Source organism: Momordica charantia (assembly GCF_013281855.1).
Source record: "Momordica charantia cultivar OHB3-1 chromosome 11 unlocalized genomic scaffold, Mcharantia_2.0 BLBB01000011.1, whole genome shotgun sequence".
Taxonomy (NCBI): Eukaryota; Viridiplantae; Streptophyta; class Magnoliopsida; order Cucurbitales; family Cucurbitaceae; genus Momordica; species Momordica charantia.
In genome coordinates this window covers 8,386,236-8,409,854 of record NW_028275159.1, presented here as the reverse complement: position 1 = coordinate 8,409,854, position 23,619 = coordinate 8,386,236, and the positions used below count along the sequence as shown (strand labels likewise).

The 23,619-nt window shown below is 33.2% G+C and overlaps 4 protein-coding genes across 8 annotated transcripts; 3 read left to right on the top strand and 1 right to left on the bottom strand.

The window, feature by feature from the left end:
* The first annotated feature begins 436 nt into the window (after positions 1-436).
* On the top strand, positions 437-1,586 carry LOC111010607 (protein translation factor SUI1 homolog 1). The gene is made up of 2 exons (XM_022284092.2): positions 437-583; positions 1,034-1,586. The coding sequence occupies exon 2, from the start codon at positions 1,083-1,085 to the stop codon at positions 1,419-1,421; it is 339 nt and encodes a 112-aa protein (XP_022139784.1). The 5' UTR covers positions 437-583; positions 1,034-1,082; the 3' UTR covers positions 1,422-1,586.
* Positions 1,587-9,511: 7,925 nt separating this feature from the next.
* LOC111010527 (NEP1-interacting protein-like 2) lies at positions 9,512-12,472 on the top strand. Its single transcript, XM_022283988.2, has 5 exons — positions 9,512-9,711; positions 10,058-10,191; positions 10,289-10,336; positions 10,428-10,616; positions 12,261-12,472. Exons 1-5 carry the CDS (start codon positions 9,561-9,563, stop codon positions 12,384-12,386), a joined length of 648 nt encoding a protein of 215 aa, XP_022139680.1. The 5' UTR covers positions 9,512-9,560; the 3' UTR covers positions 12,387-12,472.
* Positions 12,473-13,823: 1,351 nt separating this feature from the next.
* On the top strand, positions 13,824-18,288 carry LOC111010327 (OTU-like cysteine protease family protein). Of its 5 annotated transcripts, none has more exons than XM_022283688.2 (9): positions 13,824-13,988; positions 14,641-14,723; positions 15,549-15,594; positions 16,173-16,281; positions 16,839-16,930; positions 17,030-17,092; positions 17,388-17,506; positions 17,839-17,914; positions 17,994-18,288. In XM_022283688.2, the coding sequence occupies exons 2-9, from the start codon at positions 14,659-14,661 to the stop codon at positions 18,048-18,050; spliced, it is 627 nt and encodes a 208-aa protein (XP_022139380.1). In that variant the 5' UTR covers positions 13,824-13,988; positions 14,641-14,658; the 3' UTR covers positions 18,051-18,288. The 5 variants fall into 5 exon arrangements, with proteins under 5 accessions (XP_022139380.1, XP_022139376.1, XP_022139379.1 ...); XM_022283684.2 differs by having other exon boundaries at positions 14,633-14,723; XM_022283687.2 differs by lacking the exon at positions 13,824-13,988 and adding an exon at positions 13,995-14,216.
* Positions 18,289-18,390: 102 nt separating this feature from the next.
* LOC111010326 (uncharacterized) lies at positions 18,391-21,312 on the bottom strand. Its single transcript, XM_022283682.2, has 3 exons — positions 20,749-21,312; positions 20,305-20,433; positions 18,391-20,213 (listed from the first exon to the last, which is right to left on the bottom strand). Exons 1-3 carry the CDS (start codon positions 21,211-21,213, stop codon positions 18,696-18,698), a joined length of 2,112 nt encoding a protein of 703 aa, XP_022139374.1. The 5' UTR covers positions 21,214-21,312; the 3' UTR covers positions 18,391-18,695.
* Between the last annotated feature and the right edge of the window lie 2,307 nt (positions 21,313-23,619).

Here is a 23,619-nt window from a genome sequence, read left to right as displayed (position 1 = left end):
AAAATAAACTGGTGGAATCGAGATACCCTCTCATCAAAATCCAAACCCTAAACCAATTTAAATTTAGCCACGAATTTCCAAAAAAGGAAAAAAAGAGCAAGTTGAGTCAGTTGACAGTACTTTTTCAACTAAAAAATACAAATTCTCCATCTTACAGTGGGGCCCACCATTCACCGCCCGGTTTCGCCATTTACGGAGAACCGTGCACAGAAAACAACGCCCCACTTGGACCGAACCGCCATTTTTTCCGAGTCTAAATTCATCTCATCCCCGTGGGGCGGGGCCCACGCCTCGTATCGGGTCACGAAGTTTCCGGGTCGCGTTCAACAAACGCGTCCATTCACCGCCGTTAAAAGAAAACATTATTTTTATTTAGAGAATAGAAAAGCTATTTTATTCTAATTGGTTAAATCTCGACCGTCCACGTCATCTCCCAGAAGATTCCAGCTCAATCTGGCGAGTACGAATTCGTGGCGGAAACGGACTATGATCTCACCGCCATCCTAAAATCTCTATAAATATTCCCAAATTTCTCTCCCAATTCTCTCATCTTTCTTCCTTCGATTTTCTTCGCGCTCGTCTTGTAAGTCTCTTACCCCTTCTAATTTTCTTGTTTTTGCCTTCGATTTTGAGCTCCCTATTGTTAGATTTCATGTTCTTCCTGTGGGATTTTGTCTCTGGAATCTCGATTGCTTTCTGGGCCTCCGTTTCTTTTTCGTTTGTTGATGTATGATTTTGAGTAGTGTTCTTGATTTTGAATGTTTCATGATCGTTGGGAGATTGAAATTGATCGTCCGGTTGAGTAATATTTAGGGTTTTTGCGTTGTTCGTTTTCTTTCTGGAACGATCGCGATTGGGGATTACGTTTTCAATTTGCGATCGTGGTTGTTTTTGGTCTCGATGATCGTTGTATTTGGACCTGAATCCCCGTTTTTGCGCTTCTAAATTTTAGGGTTTCTGTTGCTTTATGAATTTTGGGAGTTCGCGTCTTATACGGATGAATCATATCGCTTATTTGATATCTTTGTTTCAGATTTTAAGCGATCCAGTTCCGTTTCAAGCTTTCATCCAAAACAAAGTTCATGGTTGAATTAGACCTCGAGATCCCATCTGCTTTCGACCCATTCGCTGAGGCCAGGGATTCTGATGCCCCCGGGAACAAGGAGTATGTTCATATCCGCGTGCAGCAGAGGAATGGTAAAAAGTGCTTGACAACAGTTCAGGGTCTGAAGAAGCAGTTCAGCTACGAGAAGATCCTCAAAGACGTCAAGAAAGAGTTCTGCTGCAATGGAAACGTGGTCCAAGACAAAGAACTGGGGAAGATAATTCAACTTCAGGGCGATCAGCGCAAGAACGTCTCCCAATTCCTGGTTCAGGCTGGACTTGTCAAGAAAGATCAGATCAAGATTCATGGGTTTTGACCAACCTTTGTGCTGCTGCTGCTGTTTGAATTTGGTAGTTTAATGCTTTTTGGGTATGTTCTAGCCCTAGTAGTAGTTTGTTTTTGTTGATTTCTTCGTTTTCAATGGATCCTATGTTGGCGTCTGATTGTTACTTTTTATCAATCGAATGTTTGATTCTGCGTATTTGCCATAAATCTTTTGCCCTCTTCAATATGGTTTGCTGCGACTCTTACAGTTTGCAGATGGGTTTTGGGTTAATTCCAAGTTAAAAAGAAGATTGTATTTACTACTCATACTAGTATTCATAGCTTCGTAGCATGAAAGTAGTTTTTCAATGGTCAAATTTGTGAATAGTGAATAGTGAAATGGTAGTTGGTGATAAGAAGATTGGGTTTATGGACCAACTCTCCCAATTAATAGGAATAACCTTTTTCAAAAGCAAGATTCTTTTTTTGACTTCAATTAATCTTCATTCATTATTTAACCATGGGAGAATGTTTTTGTACTCCAAAATATTCTTCATTTTCAGTTGTTGCGGTACTATTCGATGCCATGAATTACTTGTAGGCCTTTTCTTGACAATGTAAGTACCGAGTAAAAATGTGAATTACCGTGAAGAAATTTAGCATTTCTATAATTATTTTTTTCGGATATAGTGCATTTTAAGTGACATGGTTAAAATTATTTTTGCTATTATTAAAATCGTTTTATTGGGTAATTTTTGTTAAAAATCAACCACTTTTTGGAAAAATTTATAGAGTACTCACTACTCAATTATGAGATCTTCCTATATATTTAACCAAATACAATGGAGTTTACATAATTTTTTAAATTAAGCAATCCACGACATTTTATGTATACATCACAATTGCTATTTAAGTCAAATAATTGTTTAGTTTAACCCTTTCTCAAATATTATGTAATTTTTAACAATTTTTTATTTGTAAAATTATGTTTGAAACCAAATACGGCATATTTATGAGTGATTCCATTTTTTTGTGACTTTGGGAGTGGTTTCTGATCAATCATTTAGGGGTCATTTTTCAAGTGATTTATGATAAAAATAAATTAATAGGAAATTAGTTAAAAATGATTATTTTTTTAAATTCTATTTCACCTCACTTTCACTATAAATTTTGACAAAATATCTCTCTATATTTTTAGTTTTCACTATAAATTTTGACAAAATATCTCTCTATATTTTTAGTGTGCACTTATCTCTAAGCTTATTTTTTTCTCTAAAATTGTTCTCCCTCTCAAATTTCTCTTTACTATCTTTTATTGTATCTAACTTTTCTCTCTCTCTATTATTAAGGTTAAATTCTCTCTCTAAACTTAAAATATGAATCTTTCAAAATCACAATCACTTGTTCTAAAATCATTCCCATGTTATATAAACCACACCATTTCCACAAGCACATGGTTTTGGTTTCTGTCCTTTTTCCCATTTCCTCTTTTAAGAATTTAATTTTCATTTGGGTAATGGTTGAATGAATCTAATTATCGACTTGAACTTAGTTCAACGATAATTGGTACATGTGATTTAGAGGTCACGAGTTCACATTTCCAAAATTCGAAAAAAAAATTTATGGTAGGTTCAGAAGTGAATCTCTATTGATCCGGGTAGGTTCGAACACATAATCTCATGGTAGGTGATACCACAAGACGCCATATCCTTGACACTACTGCGTCGTACCCATACACTTTTTACCAATTTTTTTGATGGTATGTTATATAAATCAAGACTTTAAATATCAACGTTGATGAGATTGTCGATGTCTCAATTTTATGAAAATGTTGGTGGAGATATTGATAAAATGTCGATGTCTCAAATTGATGGAAATATTGGTGGAAATATAGATAAAATGCCGACGTCGTTTGAAAAAACTATAAAAATAAAAAATTCTTAAAAAATATTTAAATTAATAAATAACAATTTCACACCTTTCAAATAAGTTAAAAATTATTAATATTAATATTATGTTTCTATTAAATCATATTAGGTGATACTATGTTGATATTTTTTTATATTTTATCGACTTTTTATGATATAATGGAATTCTCGATTCATTTCTTATATCAATGAAAAGGTCGAAAAGTCCACAAAAATTTAATACCCAAATATAAATAAAGAGTAAGAATTCTATAACCTATTACTTGGAAGGAGATATTAGAAAGGAGCAGTTATTCCTTCTATAATTAAAACCTGTGAACAATAGTTTTAGCTTCATAATAATATTTGTCAGAGCACAATTTAGCGATAATTAATATATATCTCTAACTAATAGGTTGTTTGTTCGATCCTCCACTCCACATGTTCTACTAAAAAAACTTCATAATAATATAATTTTTCCAAGTCATTTTACATTATTTCACAATTATTTTTCAACGTTTCTATTTATGTTTATCATCAATTAATTTTAACATTTACCAATCGTATGAAACTAAATTGATAAATATATTAAAACATTAGATATTAAATTGGAACTTTTAGAATTATAAGAACTAAATCGAAAGAAAACTCTCAAATATTATTAAGAACTAAAACATATCTTCCTTCTTATACAACTCAATCTTGAGTCGGGCTTATATCATGTATAAAATTTTGTTTATCACATAAGCATTTTTATAAGTTCATTTCTTATTCGGCTTCGTCGGTGTCTGATTCCTTTCTTTCTGCTTCATCCGTTGATGCGCCCTGCTTTTTTTAAATAGAAAAAGGAGAATTATAACTATTCCAGCTTAAAAAACAAAGGTTAAAAAATATTTTTGATCCGTGCAGTTTTATTGAAATAACGATAGAGTCCTTGAACTTTAGTTTTTAATGATTTAATCCCTGTACTTTAAAATTGACAACAATATAATCTACTTATGAACTTTAGTATATAACAATTTAGTCTCTATATTTAAATTTTGTAACAATTTAGTCTTTAAAAAAATTTCATGATATGAACTAAAACGTTACAAACTCTAAATTACAAGAACTAAATTATTACATAATATATGTAAAATTCAGAGACTAAATTGTTACCAATTTGAAGGTACAAAACTAATCTTAATTAAAGTTCAGGGTTTAGGACTAAATCTTAATTAAATTCTAATAAAGTTGATGGTCTAGATCGTTACTCCACGTAAGTATCCATAAAAAAAAAAGTTCTTTTAACAAAAAAAAAAGTAATTGAACTTTGAAATATGATCGGATTCAGTTAATAATAATAAAAAAAAGATGAATCTCTTCTTCAAATTAACTACTAATCTTCTTACTTTAGGGAGAGGCCACTAATTAATTAAGACTATTGCTTGAAGCAAGCTTTGTTTCTCATATAGACTCATACTACTAAATTTTACCCTCCTAACTATCTTTCATACCCATGATCTACTAATTAGTTCTTTTAAAAAATATAATATTTTTTAATATAATAACAAGGTATGAGTGGAGATTCGAATTCACGATATTTTTTTTTGTCGAATATACGTCTTTACCAGTCGTGTGCTAAGCTCAGGTTGTCAACAATATTAATATTATGGAAGTTAGATATAACTACTCAATTTTCTTTACTTTTACCTTCAAAGAAAAAGGGTTCTTTACTATAATTTTTAAGGGAAAAATACATTTTTGATCCATGAGATTTGAGGTAGGTGTCTATTTGGTCCATGAGGTTTGAGGTAAGTGTTTACTTGGTCCCTGAAGTTTCAAAATAAACACTTTTTGGTCTCTTAGGTTTGAGACAGATGTCTAATTGGCCCTTGAAGTTTCAAAGTGAGCACTTTTGGTCCTTGATGTTTAAAGTCGGTGTCAACTTGGTCCATGAAGTTTTAAAATGAACACTTTTGATCCCTAAAGTTTGAGAAATAGTTGTAAATAGTCCCTGATTTTTTTTTACTGTTAATTAACTAATACTAAAATGACGTGGCAAATTGCAATTAAATTGTTTATTGTAGTTGCTGATGTGACATATTATATTAATTAAATAATAAAATTAATTAATTAATATAATATGCCACATCAGCACTACAATAAACAATTTAATTGCAATTTGTACCAAACATATATTATTTAATTAATATAATTTGCCACATGAGCAACTACAATAAAAAATCTAATTGCAATTTGCCACGTTGTTTTAATATTAGCTAATTAACAGTTGTTTGGTTATCAGAGATCAAAAGTGTCATTTTAAAACTTTAGGGACCAAGTTGACACCTATTTTAAATCTCAAGCATCAAACATGTTCATTTTGAAACTTCGAGGACCTAGTAGACACCTATCTCAAACCTCAGGGATCAAAAATGTATTTTACCCGATTTTTAAATTACCTTTTTTCACTAGGAAATCATTTTCCAATAATCTAAAATATATAAACACAAAATTATGTTTGGTTATCTTTTAATTTAATTCTCTTCATTACACAGCGATCTATCTTTGTTTAATTTTTGAAAATAGAACTCGATTTTTCAAACTTCAAACTTTATTTTATATATATAGTAATCAATTCCTACTTTAAGGAGTCTTAGATACTTAAAACAACCCTAAAGTATATAAAATTTCTATTAAATTATATACTACTAAAACTAAAATCGTAAAGAACCCAAAATGAAAATTTAGAGCTCATTTGGTAACGTTTCTGTTTCTTGTCTTTGTTTCTTTATTTTTAATGAAGAAAATTGTACTTCATGAGGTTCTAACCTCCAAGAATTCAAGTATGATAAACGGGAACAAGAAATGAGAAACTTGTTTTGGTTGTTTCTAAATTTTTTTATACAATTGCGAAAATGTTCCAAAAAAAAAGGAGAAACAAGAAATAAAGTTAGTTGTAAAATGTTTAAATTTCTTAAGAAAATTGGAAACGAGAAACGGGAACGTTACCAAACGAGTCCTTAGAAACCAATACAAAATTTAAACCTTTTAAGGATGCAATCATCCATAATATAGCTAGCCAACATGGATTTAATTACATCTAATATTCTTTTCTCTTTAGTGAGAAGGTTCAAGCTCCCGTACTCCCAATTTGTCGTAAAAAAAAAAAAAAAATTCCTCTCCCAATGTAGAAAATAACAAAGATGCTCAAAGTATAGAAATAACAACAAAACCATTACCATCAAATTGGATCCAAAAGATCTTCACAAACTTAAATTACATCAAATTTAAAAAAAATTCAATTGCATGTGTTAGAAAACAAGAGAGAGAGAGAGAGGAGCAAGTTGGGTATAGCATATAAATTAGCCAAGTTGAGAATTTTTGTCATTAAATACACCAAATTGAAACCCTAACCCATTACCTGTAAGTGTGTATTCAAAGTGGTATTATTAACAGCACCCATTGCCCATTGCCCACAGCTCACACAACAAAACCACCAACTTCTCATCTGCACACAGTTTCCCATTCAAAAGTGGTATCATGGTCAATTGCATCACCCTTATCCCTCGAGACCATATTGAAAAATTGACAATTCATTGTTTTTTAAAACAGTATTTGTTTTTTGCATTTATCTCTCTTAGTTGTCACTCATTTAATAGTGATCAGGACAAGATTGGTCCTTAACCTCAGCGGTAATTGACGAGAGATTGAACTCACACCCTCTTCGTCAATTACCACTAAACTATGTCTCTCTCCTCTTAGGTGATATGTTTTCCACCTTTTATTAAACACATTTGATTTAATGATCAAATTTCAAAAACAAAAACAAAAACAAATTTTTGTATACTCTCTTTTTTAACTTTTAAAAGTTAACTTAGATTTCGAAAACTTTTAAAATAGTAGTATTTATCAACTTTATTTTCAAATACAGAAAATAAAAAACAAAACGATCCAGATCTTAAAGAATTTACAGTTCTCATCTAAATAACTTATCCCTCCGAGATATTATATACATATATAGAAGGTTAGCATGTAAAATTTTATCCTACCGATGAGAAAATTTCGAACTCGAGTACTAAAAATTTCCATATTTCACTTTTATCCCCAAAAATATCTCCAAACCACACGAGAAACACTTGGAAGAATAAAAGCTTTGAATGGTTTTCTGGAAAACCATTCGCTCAAAATGTTTTCTTTGTGGGGGAGGCTTCCATTAATGCCCCTACCTGTGCTCAAGTCCTTTCTTCACAGACCAATCAGAAACTTGAATTTACACTCTGTTCCAATAGCCTATACCTAGCTGTCACATTCTCTTCATATTAATGTTTTTTTTTCTAATTATTTATTAAAAAGAAAAACAACAACTCCCACTCTTTAATGTTTGGAAATTTTGAGGTTTCTAGTTAACTTTTCTATATGTATGATGAGAAATTAAAATTGAAGATATGTTGGTGATGAATGTATAAAGTAAAATATATTGGTAATGTAGTGTAATTTACTTAATTAATTCTTTTACTATTGAAAGAAATAAGTTAACGTTAACTAAATAATGCCTAAAATGAAATCAAAACTTATAGAGAAGGGTAGAGAAAAAGAAAAGATTTGTTGTTAAGTCAGCTAATTAAGCGTACTTAATTAATTGATATGACACCCAATTGCGGTCATTAAATAACACTGTCGTAAATTTTATTTTTTATGTTTAATTTATGAATGAATCTTTTGAATTTTAGTCCATAATTACTCAAAATTCAAAGTCGTGATTTCATGAAGTTTCTACCGATACATGAACGAGAAATCCAATTTTGTCGGATATGGACAATGGACATTTGATGGAATTTACTTATTTTGAAGAGTAATTTATATAGATCTACCGATTAGATAAAATATTATAACAACACCGACCAAAAGAGAATAATTACTAGTATCCCAAAAATTAGAATATATATAAATTAATAATGAGTATAATTACATTTAATCAATATGTAAATTAATCTCGGTGATTGATTGCTATTATAAAGTTACACATTTATAAATATTTTAGAAAATGAATTATGAAGTAACCCAATTCAAAATTTCATAATGGATTATATAGGTCGCAATTGATGATCAAAATACCAACTTTATTAGTTTTGTACTAAATATTAATAAATAAACTTTTCCAAAAAGAAAAAAATTGTATTGGTAAAGTCAACTAAGTGCAACTATGGGTTATTTATATTATAATTAAATGATATGACTAATACTATACTAATTTGTTTTCGTGATTTTCACGATTGAACAAACTACAAGAATTTTAAGTTATTTTAATGAAGAGCGAAATTTCATCGACATAAGTTATTTTTACCGATGAAATTTGGCAAAACTTTAGACGAAAAATGAATTTATTGACAAAATGCTTTATAAAGTATCGAAAAACATGTCAATGCAACTAGTTTTGATCATTAGTAGATGTGATCAATGGTGACGAAATTTTGCTATGTTGGGAAAAGATGGATTTGCACCAATACTGAGCCATTTGACGGGAAATAATTGTGATGAAATTTGACAGCTAACTTTCTCCTAAACCATTAATAAAAAGTTGACAGCTCCTTATTTTTTCGGAAAACAAGAAAACTTTTCTCCTTTTTACATTTCTCTCTTCTATTTGTCCGAAATTTAATGGTGGTAACAAGAGACGATCAACGTGTCACCTAAACATTATTCTTCAAGATTATTACAAACAATGAATGAATTTGGTAATAACCATTCATTCAGAAAAATTTTTTTCTTTTCTTTTAGATTTTCTCAGAAAAACTGTTATCGCGATTCTAATATTTATTTTTAACCAGCAATTAATAATATATAAATTGGTTTATGGATCGATTTTGTATATAAATTTTGGTTTATGGATTCTAATATTATATATAAATATTTTCGTGGCTGAAAGTCCTAATTTTTGTAGCGTCTCTCATCTTAAATCGACAATAAAAGTCCAACATCACCATTCACAAACCATTAAATGGGGAGATATAATTGTATTAAAATTAATTTTCCATCAATCAAACTCATGAAATCTCTCCAATCTTCCATGTTCTTCCATTTTCCAAAATGGATTTCTCTAAAAACTTCATTTTTTTTTCTCCTACTGTACTAAACTGATGCATTGTATCAGCAATAAAAACTTGGCCCTACCATCTTCTCTCCCTCTCTCTGCCCTTTAAATATGTGAGTGAACTTGTGTTTTATTTTGCAAGTAAACTCTAATAATTGGAGCTGTTCCATAAGTTCTTTTCTATCTCTGATTTCTTCTCAAGTTAAACATGTTCAACTTCGTGTTCGTGATAACTTCCACGGTGCAACAATGGCAGTTCGTTGAGTTTCAAGAGGAGGCTTTCGATAAAGCTCTCGGGTTCTTTGTCGAAGCTATAAAGAAGATTGTTTTCGCTTTGTTTATATGTCTTCTCGTCTTAGGTCTCTCTTCTCTCTTTTAACGGAGCTAAAAAGTTTCATGGGATGGAGTCCAATTTTAAAATTTTAACTTTCTAATATAATTTTATTTTTTTAAGTTAAAGATGAGGAAACTATTTCATTCTTCCTTTTTCACTCTACTTTGTGTCTTTTTAAGGTGGGGAGTAAAAAATGGTTTAATTTGAGTGCAAAATTTTGCATTGAAAAAAATTATAATCTTTTAAACTCTTTTGATATAATTTTTATAAAATTTTAAAAAATGATCTAAATACATATCACAACTACGTCTCTCCTTCTTTCTTTGCTCTGCCTCTACGTGCTTTCGACTTACGTCTCGGGATTCACATAGGTGGTGCATTGGTGGGGACGGTGATCGGTGCTTTCAAAGGACATGGCACGGGCCTAGGCGCCATTGCGGGTGCTGCCGTAGCACTTCAGCTGTGGGACAACGGCACTGCAGATCCTAGCCACTCCTTATCAAAGGTCCAATCCAAGTCCCTCTCTCTCTTTCAATAATCTATTCTTAGACATGATTAAATCATCAATGAACTTTTAAATCTATGCCCTTTTTCCGGTGTAGGAGGGAATAATAGAGAGGCTGATGGATGGGAGGGGCTACATAAACTGGGTAAGTGAAAAAAATAGCTTGAAAATGCTGCTGCTTAGCTTCAATGGCGGATCATAAAAAGCAAAAAAACATTTTTGCAAAACTTTTTCAGGCCAGCAACTTCTCGGAGTACATGTACAGGGAGATAGCTGACGTCGCCGGGGACGGGGACGGGGACGGTGCCGGAGAAGAAAGTTGTGTGGAAGGGATGGCAAGGGAAAGCATTGAGAAATTGGGTGTTTGTGAATATGATCATAGCAAGATGAACAACTCCATTATTTCTTGTTCCATTTGCTTAGAGGTAAATATGGTTGATGATGAATTGATGATTTTATTTATTTGTTTATTTATTTTTTTCCTACAACAATTAATTATTTTCTCTCTTTTGTTTTTTGGGTACTATTAATTAGATTCTACTTTCAACTTTCTCTTTGCTTGTTATAATTTTGACAATCACGTGGGTTATTTTTATCATCTATTTATGTCTATTTATGTTTTATTTGAGTGGATCTCGTTTGTATATATTTGAGCTACTAAAAATAAATCAAAATGTCAACTTGAACCTAACTTAATGGGTTAAAACACCAATGTCTGACTATAAAATCGTGAGTTCGAATTCTCACTCCTTACATATTGTATTAAAAAATACTATAAATCATATATGTACGAGTTCTTGTTTACTAGTTAATAGATAGGTACTGTTTTATTAGATTATAGTTCTTTATCATAATTCAATTTGTCAACATATATTCTCAATCAAAAAGTCAGAAGTTCGAATCTCCATTTCGTATGTTGCTGAACTAAAAAAATGTTAAAAAATTCTTTCAACTCTGCATAAAAAAATTATTTTTTGATTTTCTTTGTTAATTATTTTTGTGGATTATTTAACAAAAAAAAAATACATTGGATCTTTCATGTTTTTGTTTATTTACTTGATATGTTATAGAATATATAGAATCTAATGAATAAATTGTTGATCTTAATTAACTAAAATAACTTGTCCTCAAAATAATAAAAATAATAACTAAAATAAACGAGCCAGAAAGATATACGTGAGGCATTAAGATTAACCCACGATGCATTTACATATATATAAGTTGAGAGATTACAACACCACATTTAAAATTTATGTAATGTTTGATAAAGATTTCATTTTTAGTTTTCTATTTACTAAAAATTATACTCGCTTCTCACTTGGTTTGGTGTGTTTTTTCACCTTTTTTTAATTACATATTTTAATTCTTATAAAAATTAAAAATAAATAAAGCCAAATTTTTAAAAAGTTTGACGTTGATATTGAAAACGTTTTTAAAAAGTAGATAAAAAAAATGTACAAATAAAAATAGGGTATTCTAAATTTTCAAAAATAGAAAATAAAAAATAAAATGATAAAATTCAAATGTAACTTTAAAGACCCACGTAGTTTTTAGACCAAAATAGAATTTAAACTATTAATTTTCTTAATTTTTTTCCTTTCACAACATGACTTTCTTATACATAAAAAAAAAAAAGAGAGATCTTTTGCTTTACTTTTTAGGTATCATTCATTTCTTATCTTAACTTAACAAATAAGAAGATGCCACTAATATTATTTTAGGTTAAATTTTTAGTAAATCTGTGTCTAACAAGTTTTTTTAAAATTATTTAATAAATCTATGAAATTTTAATCTCGTGTGTAATAGATTCTTCATAAATTTTAAAAAGTCTCTAAAATTTTAGTTTTGTATCTAATAGATTATCATGAATCTATTACCCATAAAGTTGAAAGTTTAAGGACATGTTAGACAATTTTTAAAGTTTAAAAACTTATTAGACGCAAACTTAAAAATTCAACTACTAAACTTACAATTTTACAACGTCATTAAATAGAGTAGAAATTGCTCGAGAGATAGGTCGAGTTTTTTTTTTTTTTGTGCATAATGATAGATCTTGTTTTGTGTCTCAGGAATTTGAAGATGGAGAATTTGGTAGAAGACTTCCAAATTGTGGTCATCTCTTTCATGTGGGTTGCATAGATCAATGGCTATATTTGCATGGCTCTTGCCCTATTTGTAGAATTTTTTGTTCTTAGACCATTCCCCTCATTATTATATTATATTGTATAATGAATTTTGGTTTTTGAGTCTATATAAATTATTATATGCCATCCTTTTATAATTGTTATTTAAAAATAATATTTGATATAAAATTAAAAAAATATTAACCATGTATCGACTTACACCAAAGAGTATGGTATCGTTCATAATAATCAAGAAGTAAGATTGTTAATGTCAGAGTTACGAGTAATTATTGTTTGTCACTAAATAATAAATTATCATCATTCATGTTTATATTTATATGGGTTATTTTTAAAAAACTTTTTTGAATTTGGTTGATATTGAAGACTATATTGACATTAATTTTTTTATTTTAAAAAATATCAATAAAGTATTAAATTATATAGCATAAATTTTTATAGCAAGCGTTTTAATATAATGAGTATAGTTTGGAATATCATTTGAATTTTCACCCTAAATATTATTTATTTAATCTTTCTAATCTGAAAAAAGTGTCACTTACTCCTCTAATTGTTACATCGTTGCTTGATCATCAAGCTAAGTAAATGATGACTTAACAAGGATGAATGAAAAAAAAAATTGAAAAAATATGATTTATCACGTATCAATATAGTCTTAAATTTGTAACAAAACCATTTAGTCTATAAATTTTATTATGTAATGATTTAGTTTTCTAGTTTAAAATTGGTAGTAGATTCTGTTCTACTATGAAAATTCTCATCTATATAAAGTATGGATTTAAGCCTCTCTTATAAACACATTTGGTTATTGAGTTCGTACATGTTTGAGAAAACCTTCATTCCACTTTAATAGAAAAAAGTCGTCTCTCATGAATACCCATGCTCGGATTGATATATATATATATATATATATAGTTCAATAATATGTAGGGTGGGAATTCGAATCCTATGAATCTATGACGGTTTAGTCGAGGTGATAATATTTTAACATATTAAACTCCATTTATAGACACGTGCAATTCCATCTCCAACTGAGATCACTCGACCAATCTTATCCACTCGAAAATTCGGATCAACAAACAATTCATTTCTAATAAGGTCGGTAATTCCGTAGTTTTCCATAGAAATTTTCATGATTCTAAAGTTGTCTCGAGTTAAAGAGAATATTTGTGCAAATAGATCTCCTCATCTATCGTAGTTGGTACGTTGAGTACAAGTTGAGTACAAATTATTACCTACTAAGATTCAAAAATTAAATTAGTATAAATTTTAACTACAAGAACTAGATTATTAAACTAGTTCTTAAATGCTATAATCGAAGGAGATTATTTCAATAAAATCATGTTACCAAAGGTGTTTTTGTTTTTGTCTTTTTCAAGACATCTTAACAAAAAATCCTATCAATTCAAAAAGATTCTAACCCAAAAACAAAAAACAAACTTGAATTTTTCGGATTGAACTGAATCCACTTTTTAGAACACTTCCAAAACTCTTGCGTCAAATTGTTTATGGTGAGAGAGCTCGTCGTATTATTCCCAATGGTGGGGACTACCTCGATTCGGCTGCGAGCGGCTTCATCGGTGATTGAATTTTGGGGCACCCCAAAAATCTTCCGTTTACAGCCCAAAGTTTGAAACGTCCTCCTCATTCAATTCGGTAACCATATTTCTTTTCTTCTTTTTATCTTCTCTCGATTCAAAAGGAAAGCATATTGATTCTTTTCTTCCAACCACCTGTTATCTTCCATTTGGGTCTTCGACATTTTTTGAAGCTTCTCGGGGTTGCTCTCTGTTTTATTGCCCGTGAAGCTTGCTCTCCTCGTTCTGTTTTCGAAATTAGATCTGAAAATTTCACGGACTTGTGATTTTTGTGAAATTCGACCTGGTATTTACGATTTCACTTGCAATTGGTGGTGGATTATACTTGTGATGAATCTGGGTTTGATTTAGCTTTGTAATTCGAGAAGAGGGTTTTTCCAGGCACACGTCTGTGTGTGTTATATGCAGCTAGGAGATTTATTTTCCTTGTTTTCTTCATATTTTGACTTTCTTAACGTATTTTTGGTGCTCCTTTTGAGTATGAACATATTTGCTTGCTGTTAGGAATTCCATTCTGTTTATGTTTTTCTTTTCCTGTCAATGCTTTTGCATCTTCTTCTTATGCATGGAGAAGTTCTCTAGTAATCTTTATCTTGGTTTTTGTTCTACAATTGATTTCATTGCTTATTTGTTTGGAAAATTAAGGATTCTATGTTCAGTTGTGTTAGATATTGAAGCACCCATTGATTGAACTGATTTCAGCCTTTCAGGTAATATATTCTCATACTATGGATGGTACAATTACTAGAAGGGTTATTCCATCAGACAACAGTTGCCTCTTCAATGCTGTTGGGTAAACTTCAAATTTCTTGCCCATCCATTCCTTTATAATGATTATGAGATCTGAGTCTCTATTGTCTTTGAAATAGAGGTATTTTGGTTTTTTTTCTCCTTTTTTTAGTTCATCGATTATTTGTGGGGTGGAGATTCAAATTTCTGATCTCGTAAAATGTTACTTTATATCTTAATCGTTCGAGTAATGCTTAGGTTGGGAAAATAGGGGTATTTTAGTTGTGACATGTCAATGTATGAGGCTGACTAAGAGAGAGTTTAAAGATTAAAAAAAAAAACTATAAGCTTCTTGACATATAATTTTTAAACTTTTGCAAAATATAGATCCCCTCGGGTTTGTTGCTCCGCCACTGCCTGTTTGGTACTTAGAAATAGAGTGTGGATGTTAATTTCAGACAACAGTTGACATATTTGAAAATTGAACTTGTGAACCCAACAAAAAAGTGTTAGATCCAACACAAGTCATGAATTTTGAGAAAGATATAATTGAATTGTTTTCCTTAGTTGTATGTGTTTTTTATTTTATCATCTTACTTCTCATTTATTGGATACCATGTGCCTTATCTCTTTCATATTGTATTTTAAATGCAAATATCATCATATAAAATTCAATTTTTTAGTATGGAAATAATTGAAATTCAAGGAGCATGCAAATACATTTGGAAATATAACTTTTACTGGGTCCTTTCCATGTTCATATTTTGGCCTTTTAGAAGATGCAATGTCGGTTGTCACCATACCCTTGTCATGTGGCCATGTCTCATGTTCATGTTTCTGCTACTTCTATTGTGCTTGATATTTATCTTTGTTGAGTAATGTATGTTAGGTACGTAATGGACCACGATAAACACAAGGCCTCCGAGCTAAGACAGGTTCAGATTCATAATGTTTTTATTGTGCATCTCTATTTAGGAGTTATTTTTTGAGTACTTAATGTAAGAGAATCCATTTTGGGAGCTTATTAAATTTAATACTTCTACGTGGGGTCGGTTTCTAAGTTCTTTTGTGATTATCAGTTAGGTATTATCCTTTTAGATTTGAGTCCCTATCTTCAGGTGGACCTCCTGTCGTAGGGCTGTTTTTTTATGCCCTTGTATATGCTTTCTCTTTTCATTTTTCTCAATGAAAACCTCGGTTTCTCATTAAGAAGGAAAACATATGGAGTTATTTTCAATTTCTAAATTCTTGAAGGAAGATATGTCCAGCCCTAACAATTTGCATTTGTCCCCTTGTAGTTAAGAGATTCTAGAATATAAGTTGCAGAGTGTTATATTGCATACTTGGGCTAACTTTTCAGTTTTCATTAATGAAGTTGATGTGATATCAGATGTGAACTTCAAATGATTACTGAAAGAAATCCTGCATTCTCATTCCATATGATAGCTCCTTCTTGTACAAATACAATTGTATTATTTACTCTGAACATTGGGCCCAATTGATTCTCTTGAAGGTCATAGCTGCGACAGTAGCTAGCGATCCAGCAAGCTATTCGGAAGCATTTCTCGGAAAGCCGAATGAGGAGTACTGTGCTTGGATTCTTGATTCTGAGAAGTGGGGAGGTTTGTATCGGTACTTCCACTTACTAAATGGGAAGGCTTTTATGAGATTTTATTTGTTGGAGATCTTCAAAATGTATAGTTATACTGCTGTTTCTTGGTTCTAGCATGGGCTAAGTGTTCTATTGAACTTCCCTCATGGATGTCTTCAATATGTTGGATGAATACTGAAGATGACCATAAAGACATAAAAGAGATTTTTCTTTTTATATAAGTAACCGAGCTTTCATTGAGAATAAATGAAATAGGGGACATAATCCAAAAAGAGTGACACCTAACTAGTAATTACAAGTCTTAAAAACCGACACCATGGAAAGAATTACTATGTTCTTGTAATAGTAAACTATAAACTAAACTGAAACATAAGAAAGCTTTAGGTGTAGCTGGAATGTGTGGAGCCTTTTGGGATTTTTCCAATCTTCTTTATTTCAGTCGATCTATACTCACTAAAAGGCAGTGTTTTTGATTTAAGCATTTGAACATGCAAATATATCTGATTAGGCACTGGAAATATGCTATGTAGGTAGATTTATTCCTTTTAAGTTTGTTCTCTTATCCAGGTGCCATTGAGCTCTCGATATTATCCGAATATTATGGGCGTGAAATTGCAGCATACGATATCCAGACCACGCGATGTGATTTGTATGGCCAGGTTAGGATTTTTAATTCCTATGATGATTCGATCCCGTTGCCCTGTTGGGAATAATCTTTTCAAGTTTCTGGCTCTGATTTTATCTGTCCTCTTTGACAGGAAAAGAAGTATTCTGAAAGGGTTCTACTGATATATGATGGACTCCACTACGATGCTTTAGTTGTATGATCTTCTGATTTCTTCATCTTCTACTATTTTTATTCTGATGGTTGCCAATTAGTAAAACAATTATGGGATGGAAATTACCTCCCCTCCCACCCGACGCCTGTCCTGATCCAGTATATCATTTAACGTAGCAAGATGACCTTGAAAATATGTTGTCTTGTATGAACAGGAACTGCAAAAATGCTTGTGGTTTCTTATCCCATGATTTCATTATCATGATTATTCTGTCTGTTATCCTTCTAGTCTGTCTTTGATTGTGTCTGATATATGAATGAATCTTGGCTTTTGCCAGATGTCTCCAGCCGAGGGGGCTCCCGAGGAATTCGATCAGACCATATTTTCTGTGAACAAGGACAGGACAATTGGGCCCATTGAGCAGCAAGCTCTTCATTTTGTAAACGAACAGCAAAGGTATGATATTCTTGTGGTCTCATGGTGAAGGAAAAGTCGATTTGTCTGTCTAAGAAAGATATAACGAAGTGGCTTGTGCTTGTTTTAATGTACTTGTCTGCTTTAAACATCTGATCAGTTGAGCTGAATAAATTTGTCCCTAAAGTTGTCATTGGTACCATCACTTCTCTTTGATCACTACCACCAATGCCAATGCCAACTTGAGAGAAAAAGGTTTAAAGATGGGAAGAAGTTTAATTGACCTTTTGAAATATTTCAGTTTTCTGTTTTTGATGTTTTGAACATTTTCTTCTATTTGTATTGATGTCTTACTTCATGCTGATATGTTTCAGGAAAAGGAGTTACACCGACACCGCCAACTTCACTCTTCGCTGTGGGGTTTGCCAGATTGGAGTCATTGGCCAGACGGTATTCCTTGTCTAAATCCATAGCTTTTCTAATCGATTCTTCAAACTCTTATAACTCATTTGAAACATCAAATTTTCAGGAGGCCGTAGAACACGCAAAAGAAACTGGCCATGTCAACTTTCAAGAGTATAGATGACAGGAAGCATGTCGGGAAAAGTAATGGAGCTGATCGGTGTGAGCTTCATCGGCTCCTCCGCTTGTCGAACTGGTGTGGCATTTTGATTTGTTATGTTGCCATTTCAAAATCTTGATTACCCTGGAAAAGTGGTCATATTTACTGCACAAGTTGTGTACAATGTTGTGTATTTGATTCAATAATCACAGAGTAAGCTGTTGTAAATCACTCTTCTTATATGGTTCAGAATCCTTTTGCATTCTGGCTGTTCCTTGCCTGTTATCTGTGATATTTTTATAAAATTTCTAAACTATGGGGTGCGGATCCAAGATCTACTCTTACAAGGGAGTCCGAACGAACATTTCGAAGATTATTAATCGATTGATAAGTCGAATATTGATGTCTTGACTTTGAATGCCGATACATCTGGAGAAAATAGAGGCAGAAATTACATTCTTTTATGAAGCCTCATTAGTTTGAATCATACAGTACGGTAGAAATAGCATTGCCATGCCTCCTGCTCGACGAAAAACGACCTTTACAGCCGCGGAAAATAGTCCAGCCTTGCTCTCAAGTTGCAACGCCATGGACATCCAATAAAGCAAAATCATCAGCACAGCTTGATTGTCGGACAACATGCCATAAAACAAATCTCAGAAGGCCTCTCTATATCTTCTGTTTAAGGACATGCCGCAACTGTAGCTTCTGACTTTCCTTCACACTAATCTGGCCTTTCCTCTGTCGAGCTATTTGAGCCTCCCCTAAATCGAAGGAATTCCACTGCCCCATAAAATCTGGACTAGACCCACCATTTACTGATTCCCCCTCTTCTGGAGATGATGCTCTCCCATTACATTCCTTTACTGGTACCATCATCTTGTTGCTGTCTCCACCATTGTTATGGCCAGATTTCCACAGCCTCTTTGTTAAACTTGACACTTTCTTTGATTTCTTTACAAGTTCTGAATAGACTTCGCTGATGTTGATTGTTGTCTCACCACCTCCATATGCTTCCCAGTCTGTTCTACTCTCTGTGCCTGAGGTGCTGCTACTCTTTTTGCAATTCTTATTAGCAGGTGGTTTCGTCATGCTCCCTTCCGGTGAATAACTCGAGTCCTGATCCTCGACTTGGCTCACTGTTTCCCATCCACTCTCGTCGTCTATGTCACCATTCTGATCAATTAGTGCATGTGAGCATATCAGAGCGCCGTCCCCCCGTTTAGCTGCATCGACGTTTACGTCAGGGCTTGTCGATCCAACTTTGGAGGTCTCAGTTGCTGGACTATCAGAGCCGTATGGCTTAACCTCCCTCTCATGGTTTTCATCAAAATTAACTTCTTCAAATATGGAGAAAATATCATCTGGCTTAGAAGGTTGGTATGTAAACTGCCTAATGTCTTGAATGCTCACAGAAGAAGCAGCGTTTCCAAGTAGTACTGCTTCTCTCATCTCCTTAATGTCTGAGATTGCTCCCCTTGACTTTAGGAAATTTTGAAGATCTGCAGCAAGTTTGTTCATCTGAGAGTACTTCTCTTCTACAGCCACCTTGGCATCTACCAGCTTCATTTGAACGCGTTCTTCGCGCCAGACTTCTGCCAACTGCAGCATCTTTCTCTCTTCTTCTACTTCCTCTCTAAGTTTGGCAGATTCTCTCTTCGACGCCTCCATTTCTGCCTTATCGTCTCCGATTTCTTTAGCAAGTTCTTCACACACTTGTTCAATCAATTCTCTTTCCTTTCTTTCTTCTTCATAGTCCTGCATCAGCCGCTTCACCAAGGACTTGGCATCAGTCAGCTCATGAACCAGTTTTGAACTGAAATGTTCTGCTCTTCGTCGATTCTTCCTTTCGTGGTTCAACTCAGTTCTCATGCTCTCAATAAACACACGGATCTTCTCATGTTCCCGCATACGCCATACAGTCTTTTCTTCATCAACCTTTCTCAAGAAGTTCTCAAGCTTCTTTTTCGATGCATGACGTTCAGTTTCAAGCTCCAAAATGCGCACTCGTGCCTGCTTTAGTTCAGCTTCAAGGGCTGTTACAACCGAAACCAGGCTCATTTGTCGGTCAAGAAGCTCTGTTTGGTTGTAAATATTGCCCCTTTCATCTGCAATTTTCGAGCCAATAGGATCCCACTTAGTTGCCCCCTCCATAACTGAGTTGGAGAATTGAAAGAAAGGCTCAAGCTGGTGGCAGGGAGGGGAGGAGAAAACACTTCAAATTATATAGCAAACAATCAAATGTAAAAGAGAGAAATATGAAGGTAGTATTATTTACCTTGCACAAAAGGCCATTTCTCACACCAGAGGTTGAGGGTTGGCCCTGTAACAGATCCCTTGTTTCGTTACTAAATATGTTGTTATTATGATGGCGGAGAATTGGAAGTCGAACATGGCCAGCAACAGACTGCAAAAAGAACAATAAATGATCAAAACGATGAACTGAACTGCAGAACTAAAAGCTAAATTACATTGAATACATGCTGTGTAACTCATTTAATTTCTAAAAGTCATCCAATCACAGTTCGTAACGTTAGTTATAGAAACAAAAACAAGATCCAATCCCATACAAACCACTGGCTCTCAAAATTTTGTTTCTAAGTATAAGAGAAAATGTACATTCAGTCTTCGTCAATTGCAAATCATACAAACAGAACAACAATTTAGATTCCGTCGCAATTCTCCAAACTCAAATTGAAACGAGATTTCCAAGTACAGTTACCTGAAACCCCGGCTGCTGCTCCTGCGTTCGTATCAAATTTCTCCTCCCTCCATCTGCGCTCACCTCCGGCTTCTGAAAACGCCAAAAACCAGCAGCGAGCTTCCTCGCCGATACGATCACATCTCTTTCCCTACTAATCCTCCGGAGATCTTTCCCGTTCTCCGACACCGACTTCTTCTCGTCCTCGTCTTCAGCTCGATCGTCACCTCCATCGCTTCTCTCCTCGACCTTCCACTTCAGAAGCGGAGTCTGCGGCCGGCTCCTCCGTCCGGACGGCGCCGCTTTCCTCTTAATCAACGACAGGTTTCGGATCCTCCGCCGAGCATCCTTGCGAGAACTCGGCGTCTGCTGGAGATCCAATTCCGGCGATTGGTTAACCGACTTGGAATAGAGTGAAGAAGTAAATGTAGGAAGCAGTTGAAACTTCGCCGGCGGCGGCGGCAGCAGCTTCGTCGTCGTCTCCATCCGGCTGGAAGATGGAGGAGAGAGCGGAGCGAGAGAGAACTAATTTTTCCGGTTTTCTGAACGAGCTCATGGAGCTCTGGCAGAGGAGAATTGACCAAAATACCCTTAGGAGAAGATACCTTACGAAGCTAGGTGTATTTAATTAATTATTGGGTCAAGTCTCAAAATGCTCTTTTCTTTATTAATAAATATTTTTCTTGAAAGAATTTACTTTAATAAATATTCCTTACCTTCATCTTCATCTAATCTACCTTCACCAAAACATTTTCTTTTAATGGATTCTACACTAAATTGTTGAAAGTAATCTTTCTTTTGTTACTTATTTTGTATTCATAGGATAAAATTTATGTCCCAGAAAGTCATATATTTTTATTAATTTACTACCATCGTAAATAATGATTTAAAATAACCCAAAAAAATTTGGGAGAAAGTGTTAATCTGCATTCTTGCCGACATATAGTTCAACTAGTTAAGACATACACACTCTACTAGAAGGTCACAACTTCGAATCTCTACGTCCATTGAATTAAAAAAAATAATCTTTTTTTCCTATATTTTTCCTTCTTTTTGTTATGTTTTGAACCACTGTGTTAAGTTCACCTAAAGTGATGCGAAATAAGCGAGGTGAATCAAATCACCACGTCAAGTTTGGATTAGATCATACCCAATTGACCTCCATTCGAGTTGATTCGAGGAGAGGCTTTGGACCCAAGAAACATGCTACACAATTCTAATTTTTGTAAGCATCCGAGTGTGTTGGGTTTAACACCACATCGATGTGTCCCTTGTATGTACAGGTGTTCGTCGAAGCCTAGTGTTGCACCCTTGATCCAAATCCTACCACACCACTTCAAAAAAAAAAGGTCTAAAACAATCAAAAGGTGATAACCTTAAATTTGCCAACCGCTTATGTGGTATCTTACCAAATTGGGAGGGAAAAAACAAAAGTAAAATTTCTTCTATGCTATTCTTTTGGAAATGATGAAGAAAGTATATAATTCTCAAAATAAATGTATTTTAACTTAGCATTCTAACAAATTTAAATGAAAGGAAAAGAGTGATAGGATCATAAAAAAATAATAAAAAAATAGTATTTTTAAACAAATCTAAAAAAATAAGAAAGGGTATAATTGTCAAAATAAAAAGATACTTTTAACTTGTATTTAAATTAAAGGACATTTTGACACAAAAATTCAGCATTTTGTAGATCGTACTTCCCAAAAAACCAAAAAAGAAAACGGGGGCCTCTGGCAGATCGTTTCATGGATTCGTTTGCGGGGAGCAAACGACAGGCTCAGCCGCGTCCACGCGCATATACTCGCGTTGTGACCACGCGCGCGAGAATCCGAACGTTGGAGTGGATGCACGACGTCGTTTGGAGAAGACTGTTTGAATAAGGCGCCGTGCGTGAGCGTCACGCTCCTACGTCTGGACAAAATGAACGGTGGTTGTAAAGCAAACAGCATGCGGGCCCCGCTTCGTACGTCTGAGGTATGGATTTTTATTTGTCGGCCAATTGGAGGCCGCCACGTGGGACGGCCTCGTAGTTTGGTCCGGACCAGATTGATTTCCGAGCTTATTAATATGGGGAAAAAAGCTTATGAAGAAGAAAAAACATACAGATAATACATATGCTTACACTTTCTACGATAATGTTTTAGTTGAATTACAAACTTTTAGCCTTTCATTCTTGTATTGTTTAGATATCTTTAAATTTAAACAATTTTTTTAATCGAAAATAGGTATCTATACTTAAATTTTTAATATTAATAAGTTGTCATTAACGCTACGACGTAATCCATGGTGGATCCAAAATGCACAATTCAAATAAAAAAATTATATAAAAGAAAAATATGGTATTTCTTACTCTTAGAAAATCAGGTTTGAATATTTCACCCAAACTCAAACCTAGGGAGATTGGACTAATCTTTCTACTGCATCATGAATTTTTGTTAATTTAGATCAATTTTTTAGTATCTAATAAGATATTTGAAAGTTGGGGTCCGAGCACCTAGGCCCACTATAGATCTGCCTCTAGACGTAACACGTTAATTATAATAAAAGAATGAAGATTTGACTTGATGGAACGAATTGTATTAGAATAGTAAAATAAGATGAACAATTTTTTTTTAGGAAAAGTATTAATAAACTAAAGAAGGTCCTGATTAGCTAGACAAATCAGCCAACTAGCCATGAAATAACTTTCCCAAATTTGATATAGGTGAGTAAGCATAAATTATTTTTGTAATTATGTTTTTGGCATGCCCACTCTTATTTGTCTTGTTGTTGACACTCTTGGGTTGATAATTCAATTAACAATTCACGTTGACATTTAAATACGAAATAATTTTATGAGGAAAAAATCGAAAGTGTAGGAATGTAATCGAAGCATTTTAAGTTTATTGA

Bases quoted from the DNA above. Each gene is read 5' to 3' on its own strand.
- LOC111010327 (XM_022283688.2), top strand. From the start codon at position 14,659: ATGGATGGTACAATTACTAGAAGGGTTATTCCATCAGACAACAGTTGC. The intron at 14,724-15,548 runs GTAAACTTCAAA...AATGTATGTTAG, and splicing joins TGCCTCTTCAATGCTGTTGG to GTACGTAATGGACCACGATA. The intron at 16,931-17,029 runs GTTAGGATTTTT...CCTCTTTGACAG, and splicing joins GATGTGATTTGTATGGCCAG to GAAAAGAAGTATTCTGAAAG.
- LOC111010607 (XM_022284092.2), top strand. From the start codon at position 1,083: ATGGTTGAATTAGACCTCGAGATCCCATCTGCTTTCGACCCATTCGCT.
- LOC111010527 (XM_022283988.2), top strand. From the start codon at position 9,561: ATGTTCAACTTCGTGTTCGTGATAACTTCCACGGTGCAACAATGGCAG. The intron at 10,192-10,288 runs GTCCAATCCAAG...TTTCCGGTGTAG, and splicing joins CTAGCCACTCCTTATCAAAG to GAGGGAATAATAGAGAGGCT. The intron at 10,617-12,260 runs GTAAATATGGTT...TTTGTGTCTCAG, and splicing joins CTTGTTCCATTTGCTTAGAG to GAATTTGAAGATGGAGAATT.
- LOC111010326 (XM_022283682.2), bottom strand. From the start codon at position 21,213: ATGGAGACGACGACGAAGCTGCTGCCGCCGCCGCCGGCGAAGTTTCAA. The intron at 20,434-20,748 runs GTAACTGTACTT...TTCTTTTTGCAG, and splicing joins AGCAGCAGCCGGGGTTTCAG to TCTGTTGCTGGCCATGTTCG. The intron at 20,214-20,304 runs GTAAATAATACT...CCCTGCCACCAG, and splicing joins GAAATGGCCTTTTGTGCAAG to CTTGAGCCTTTCTTTCAATT.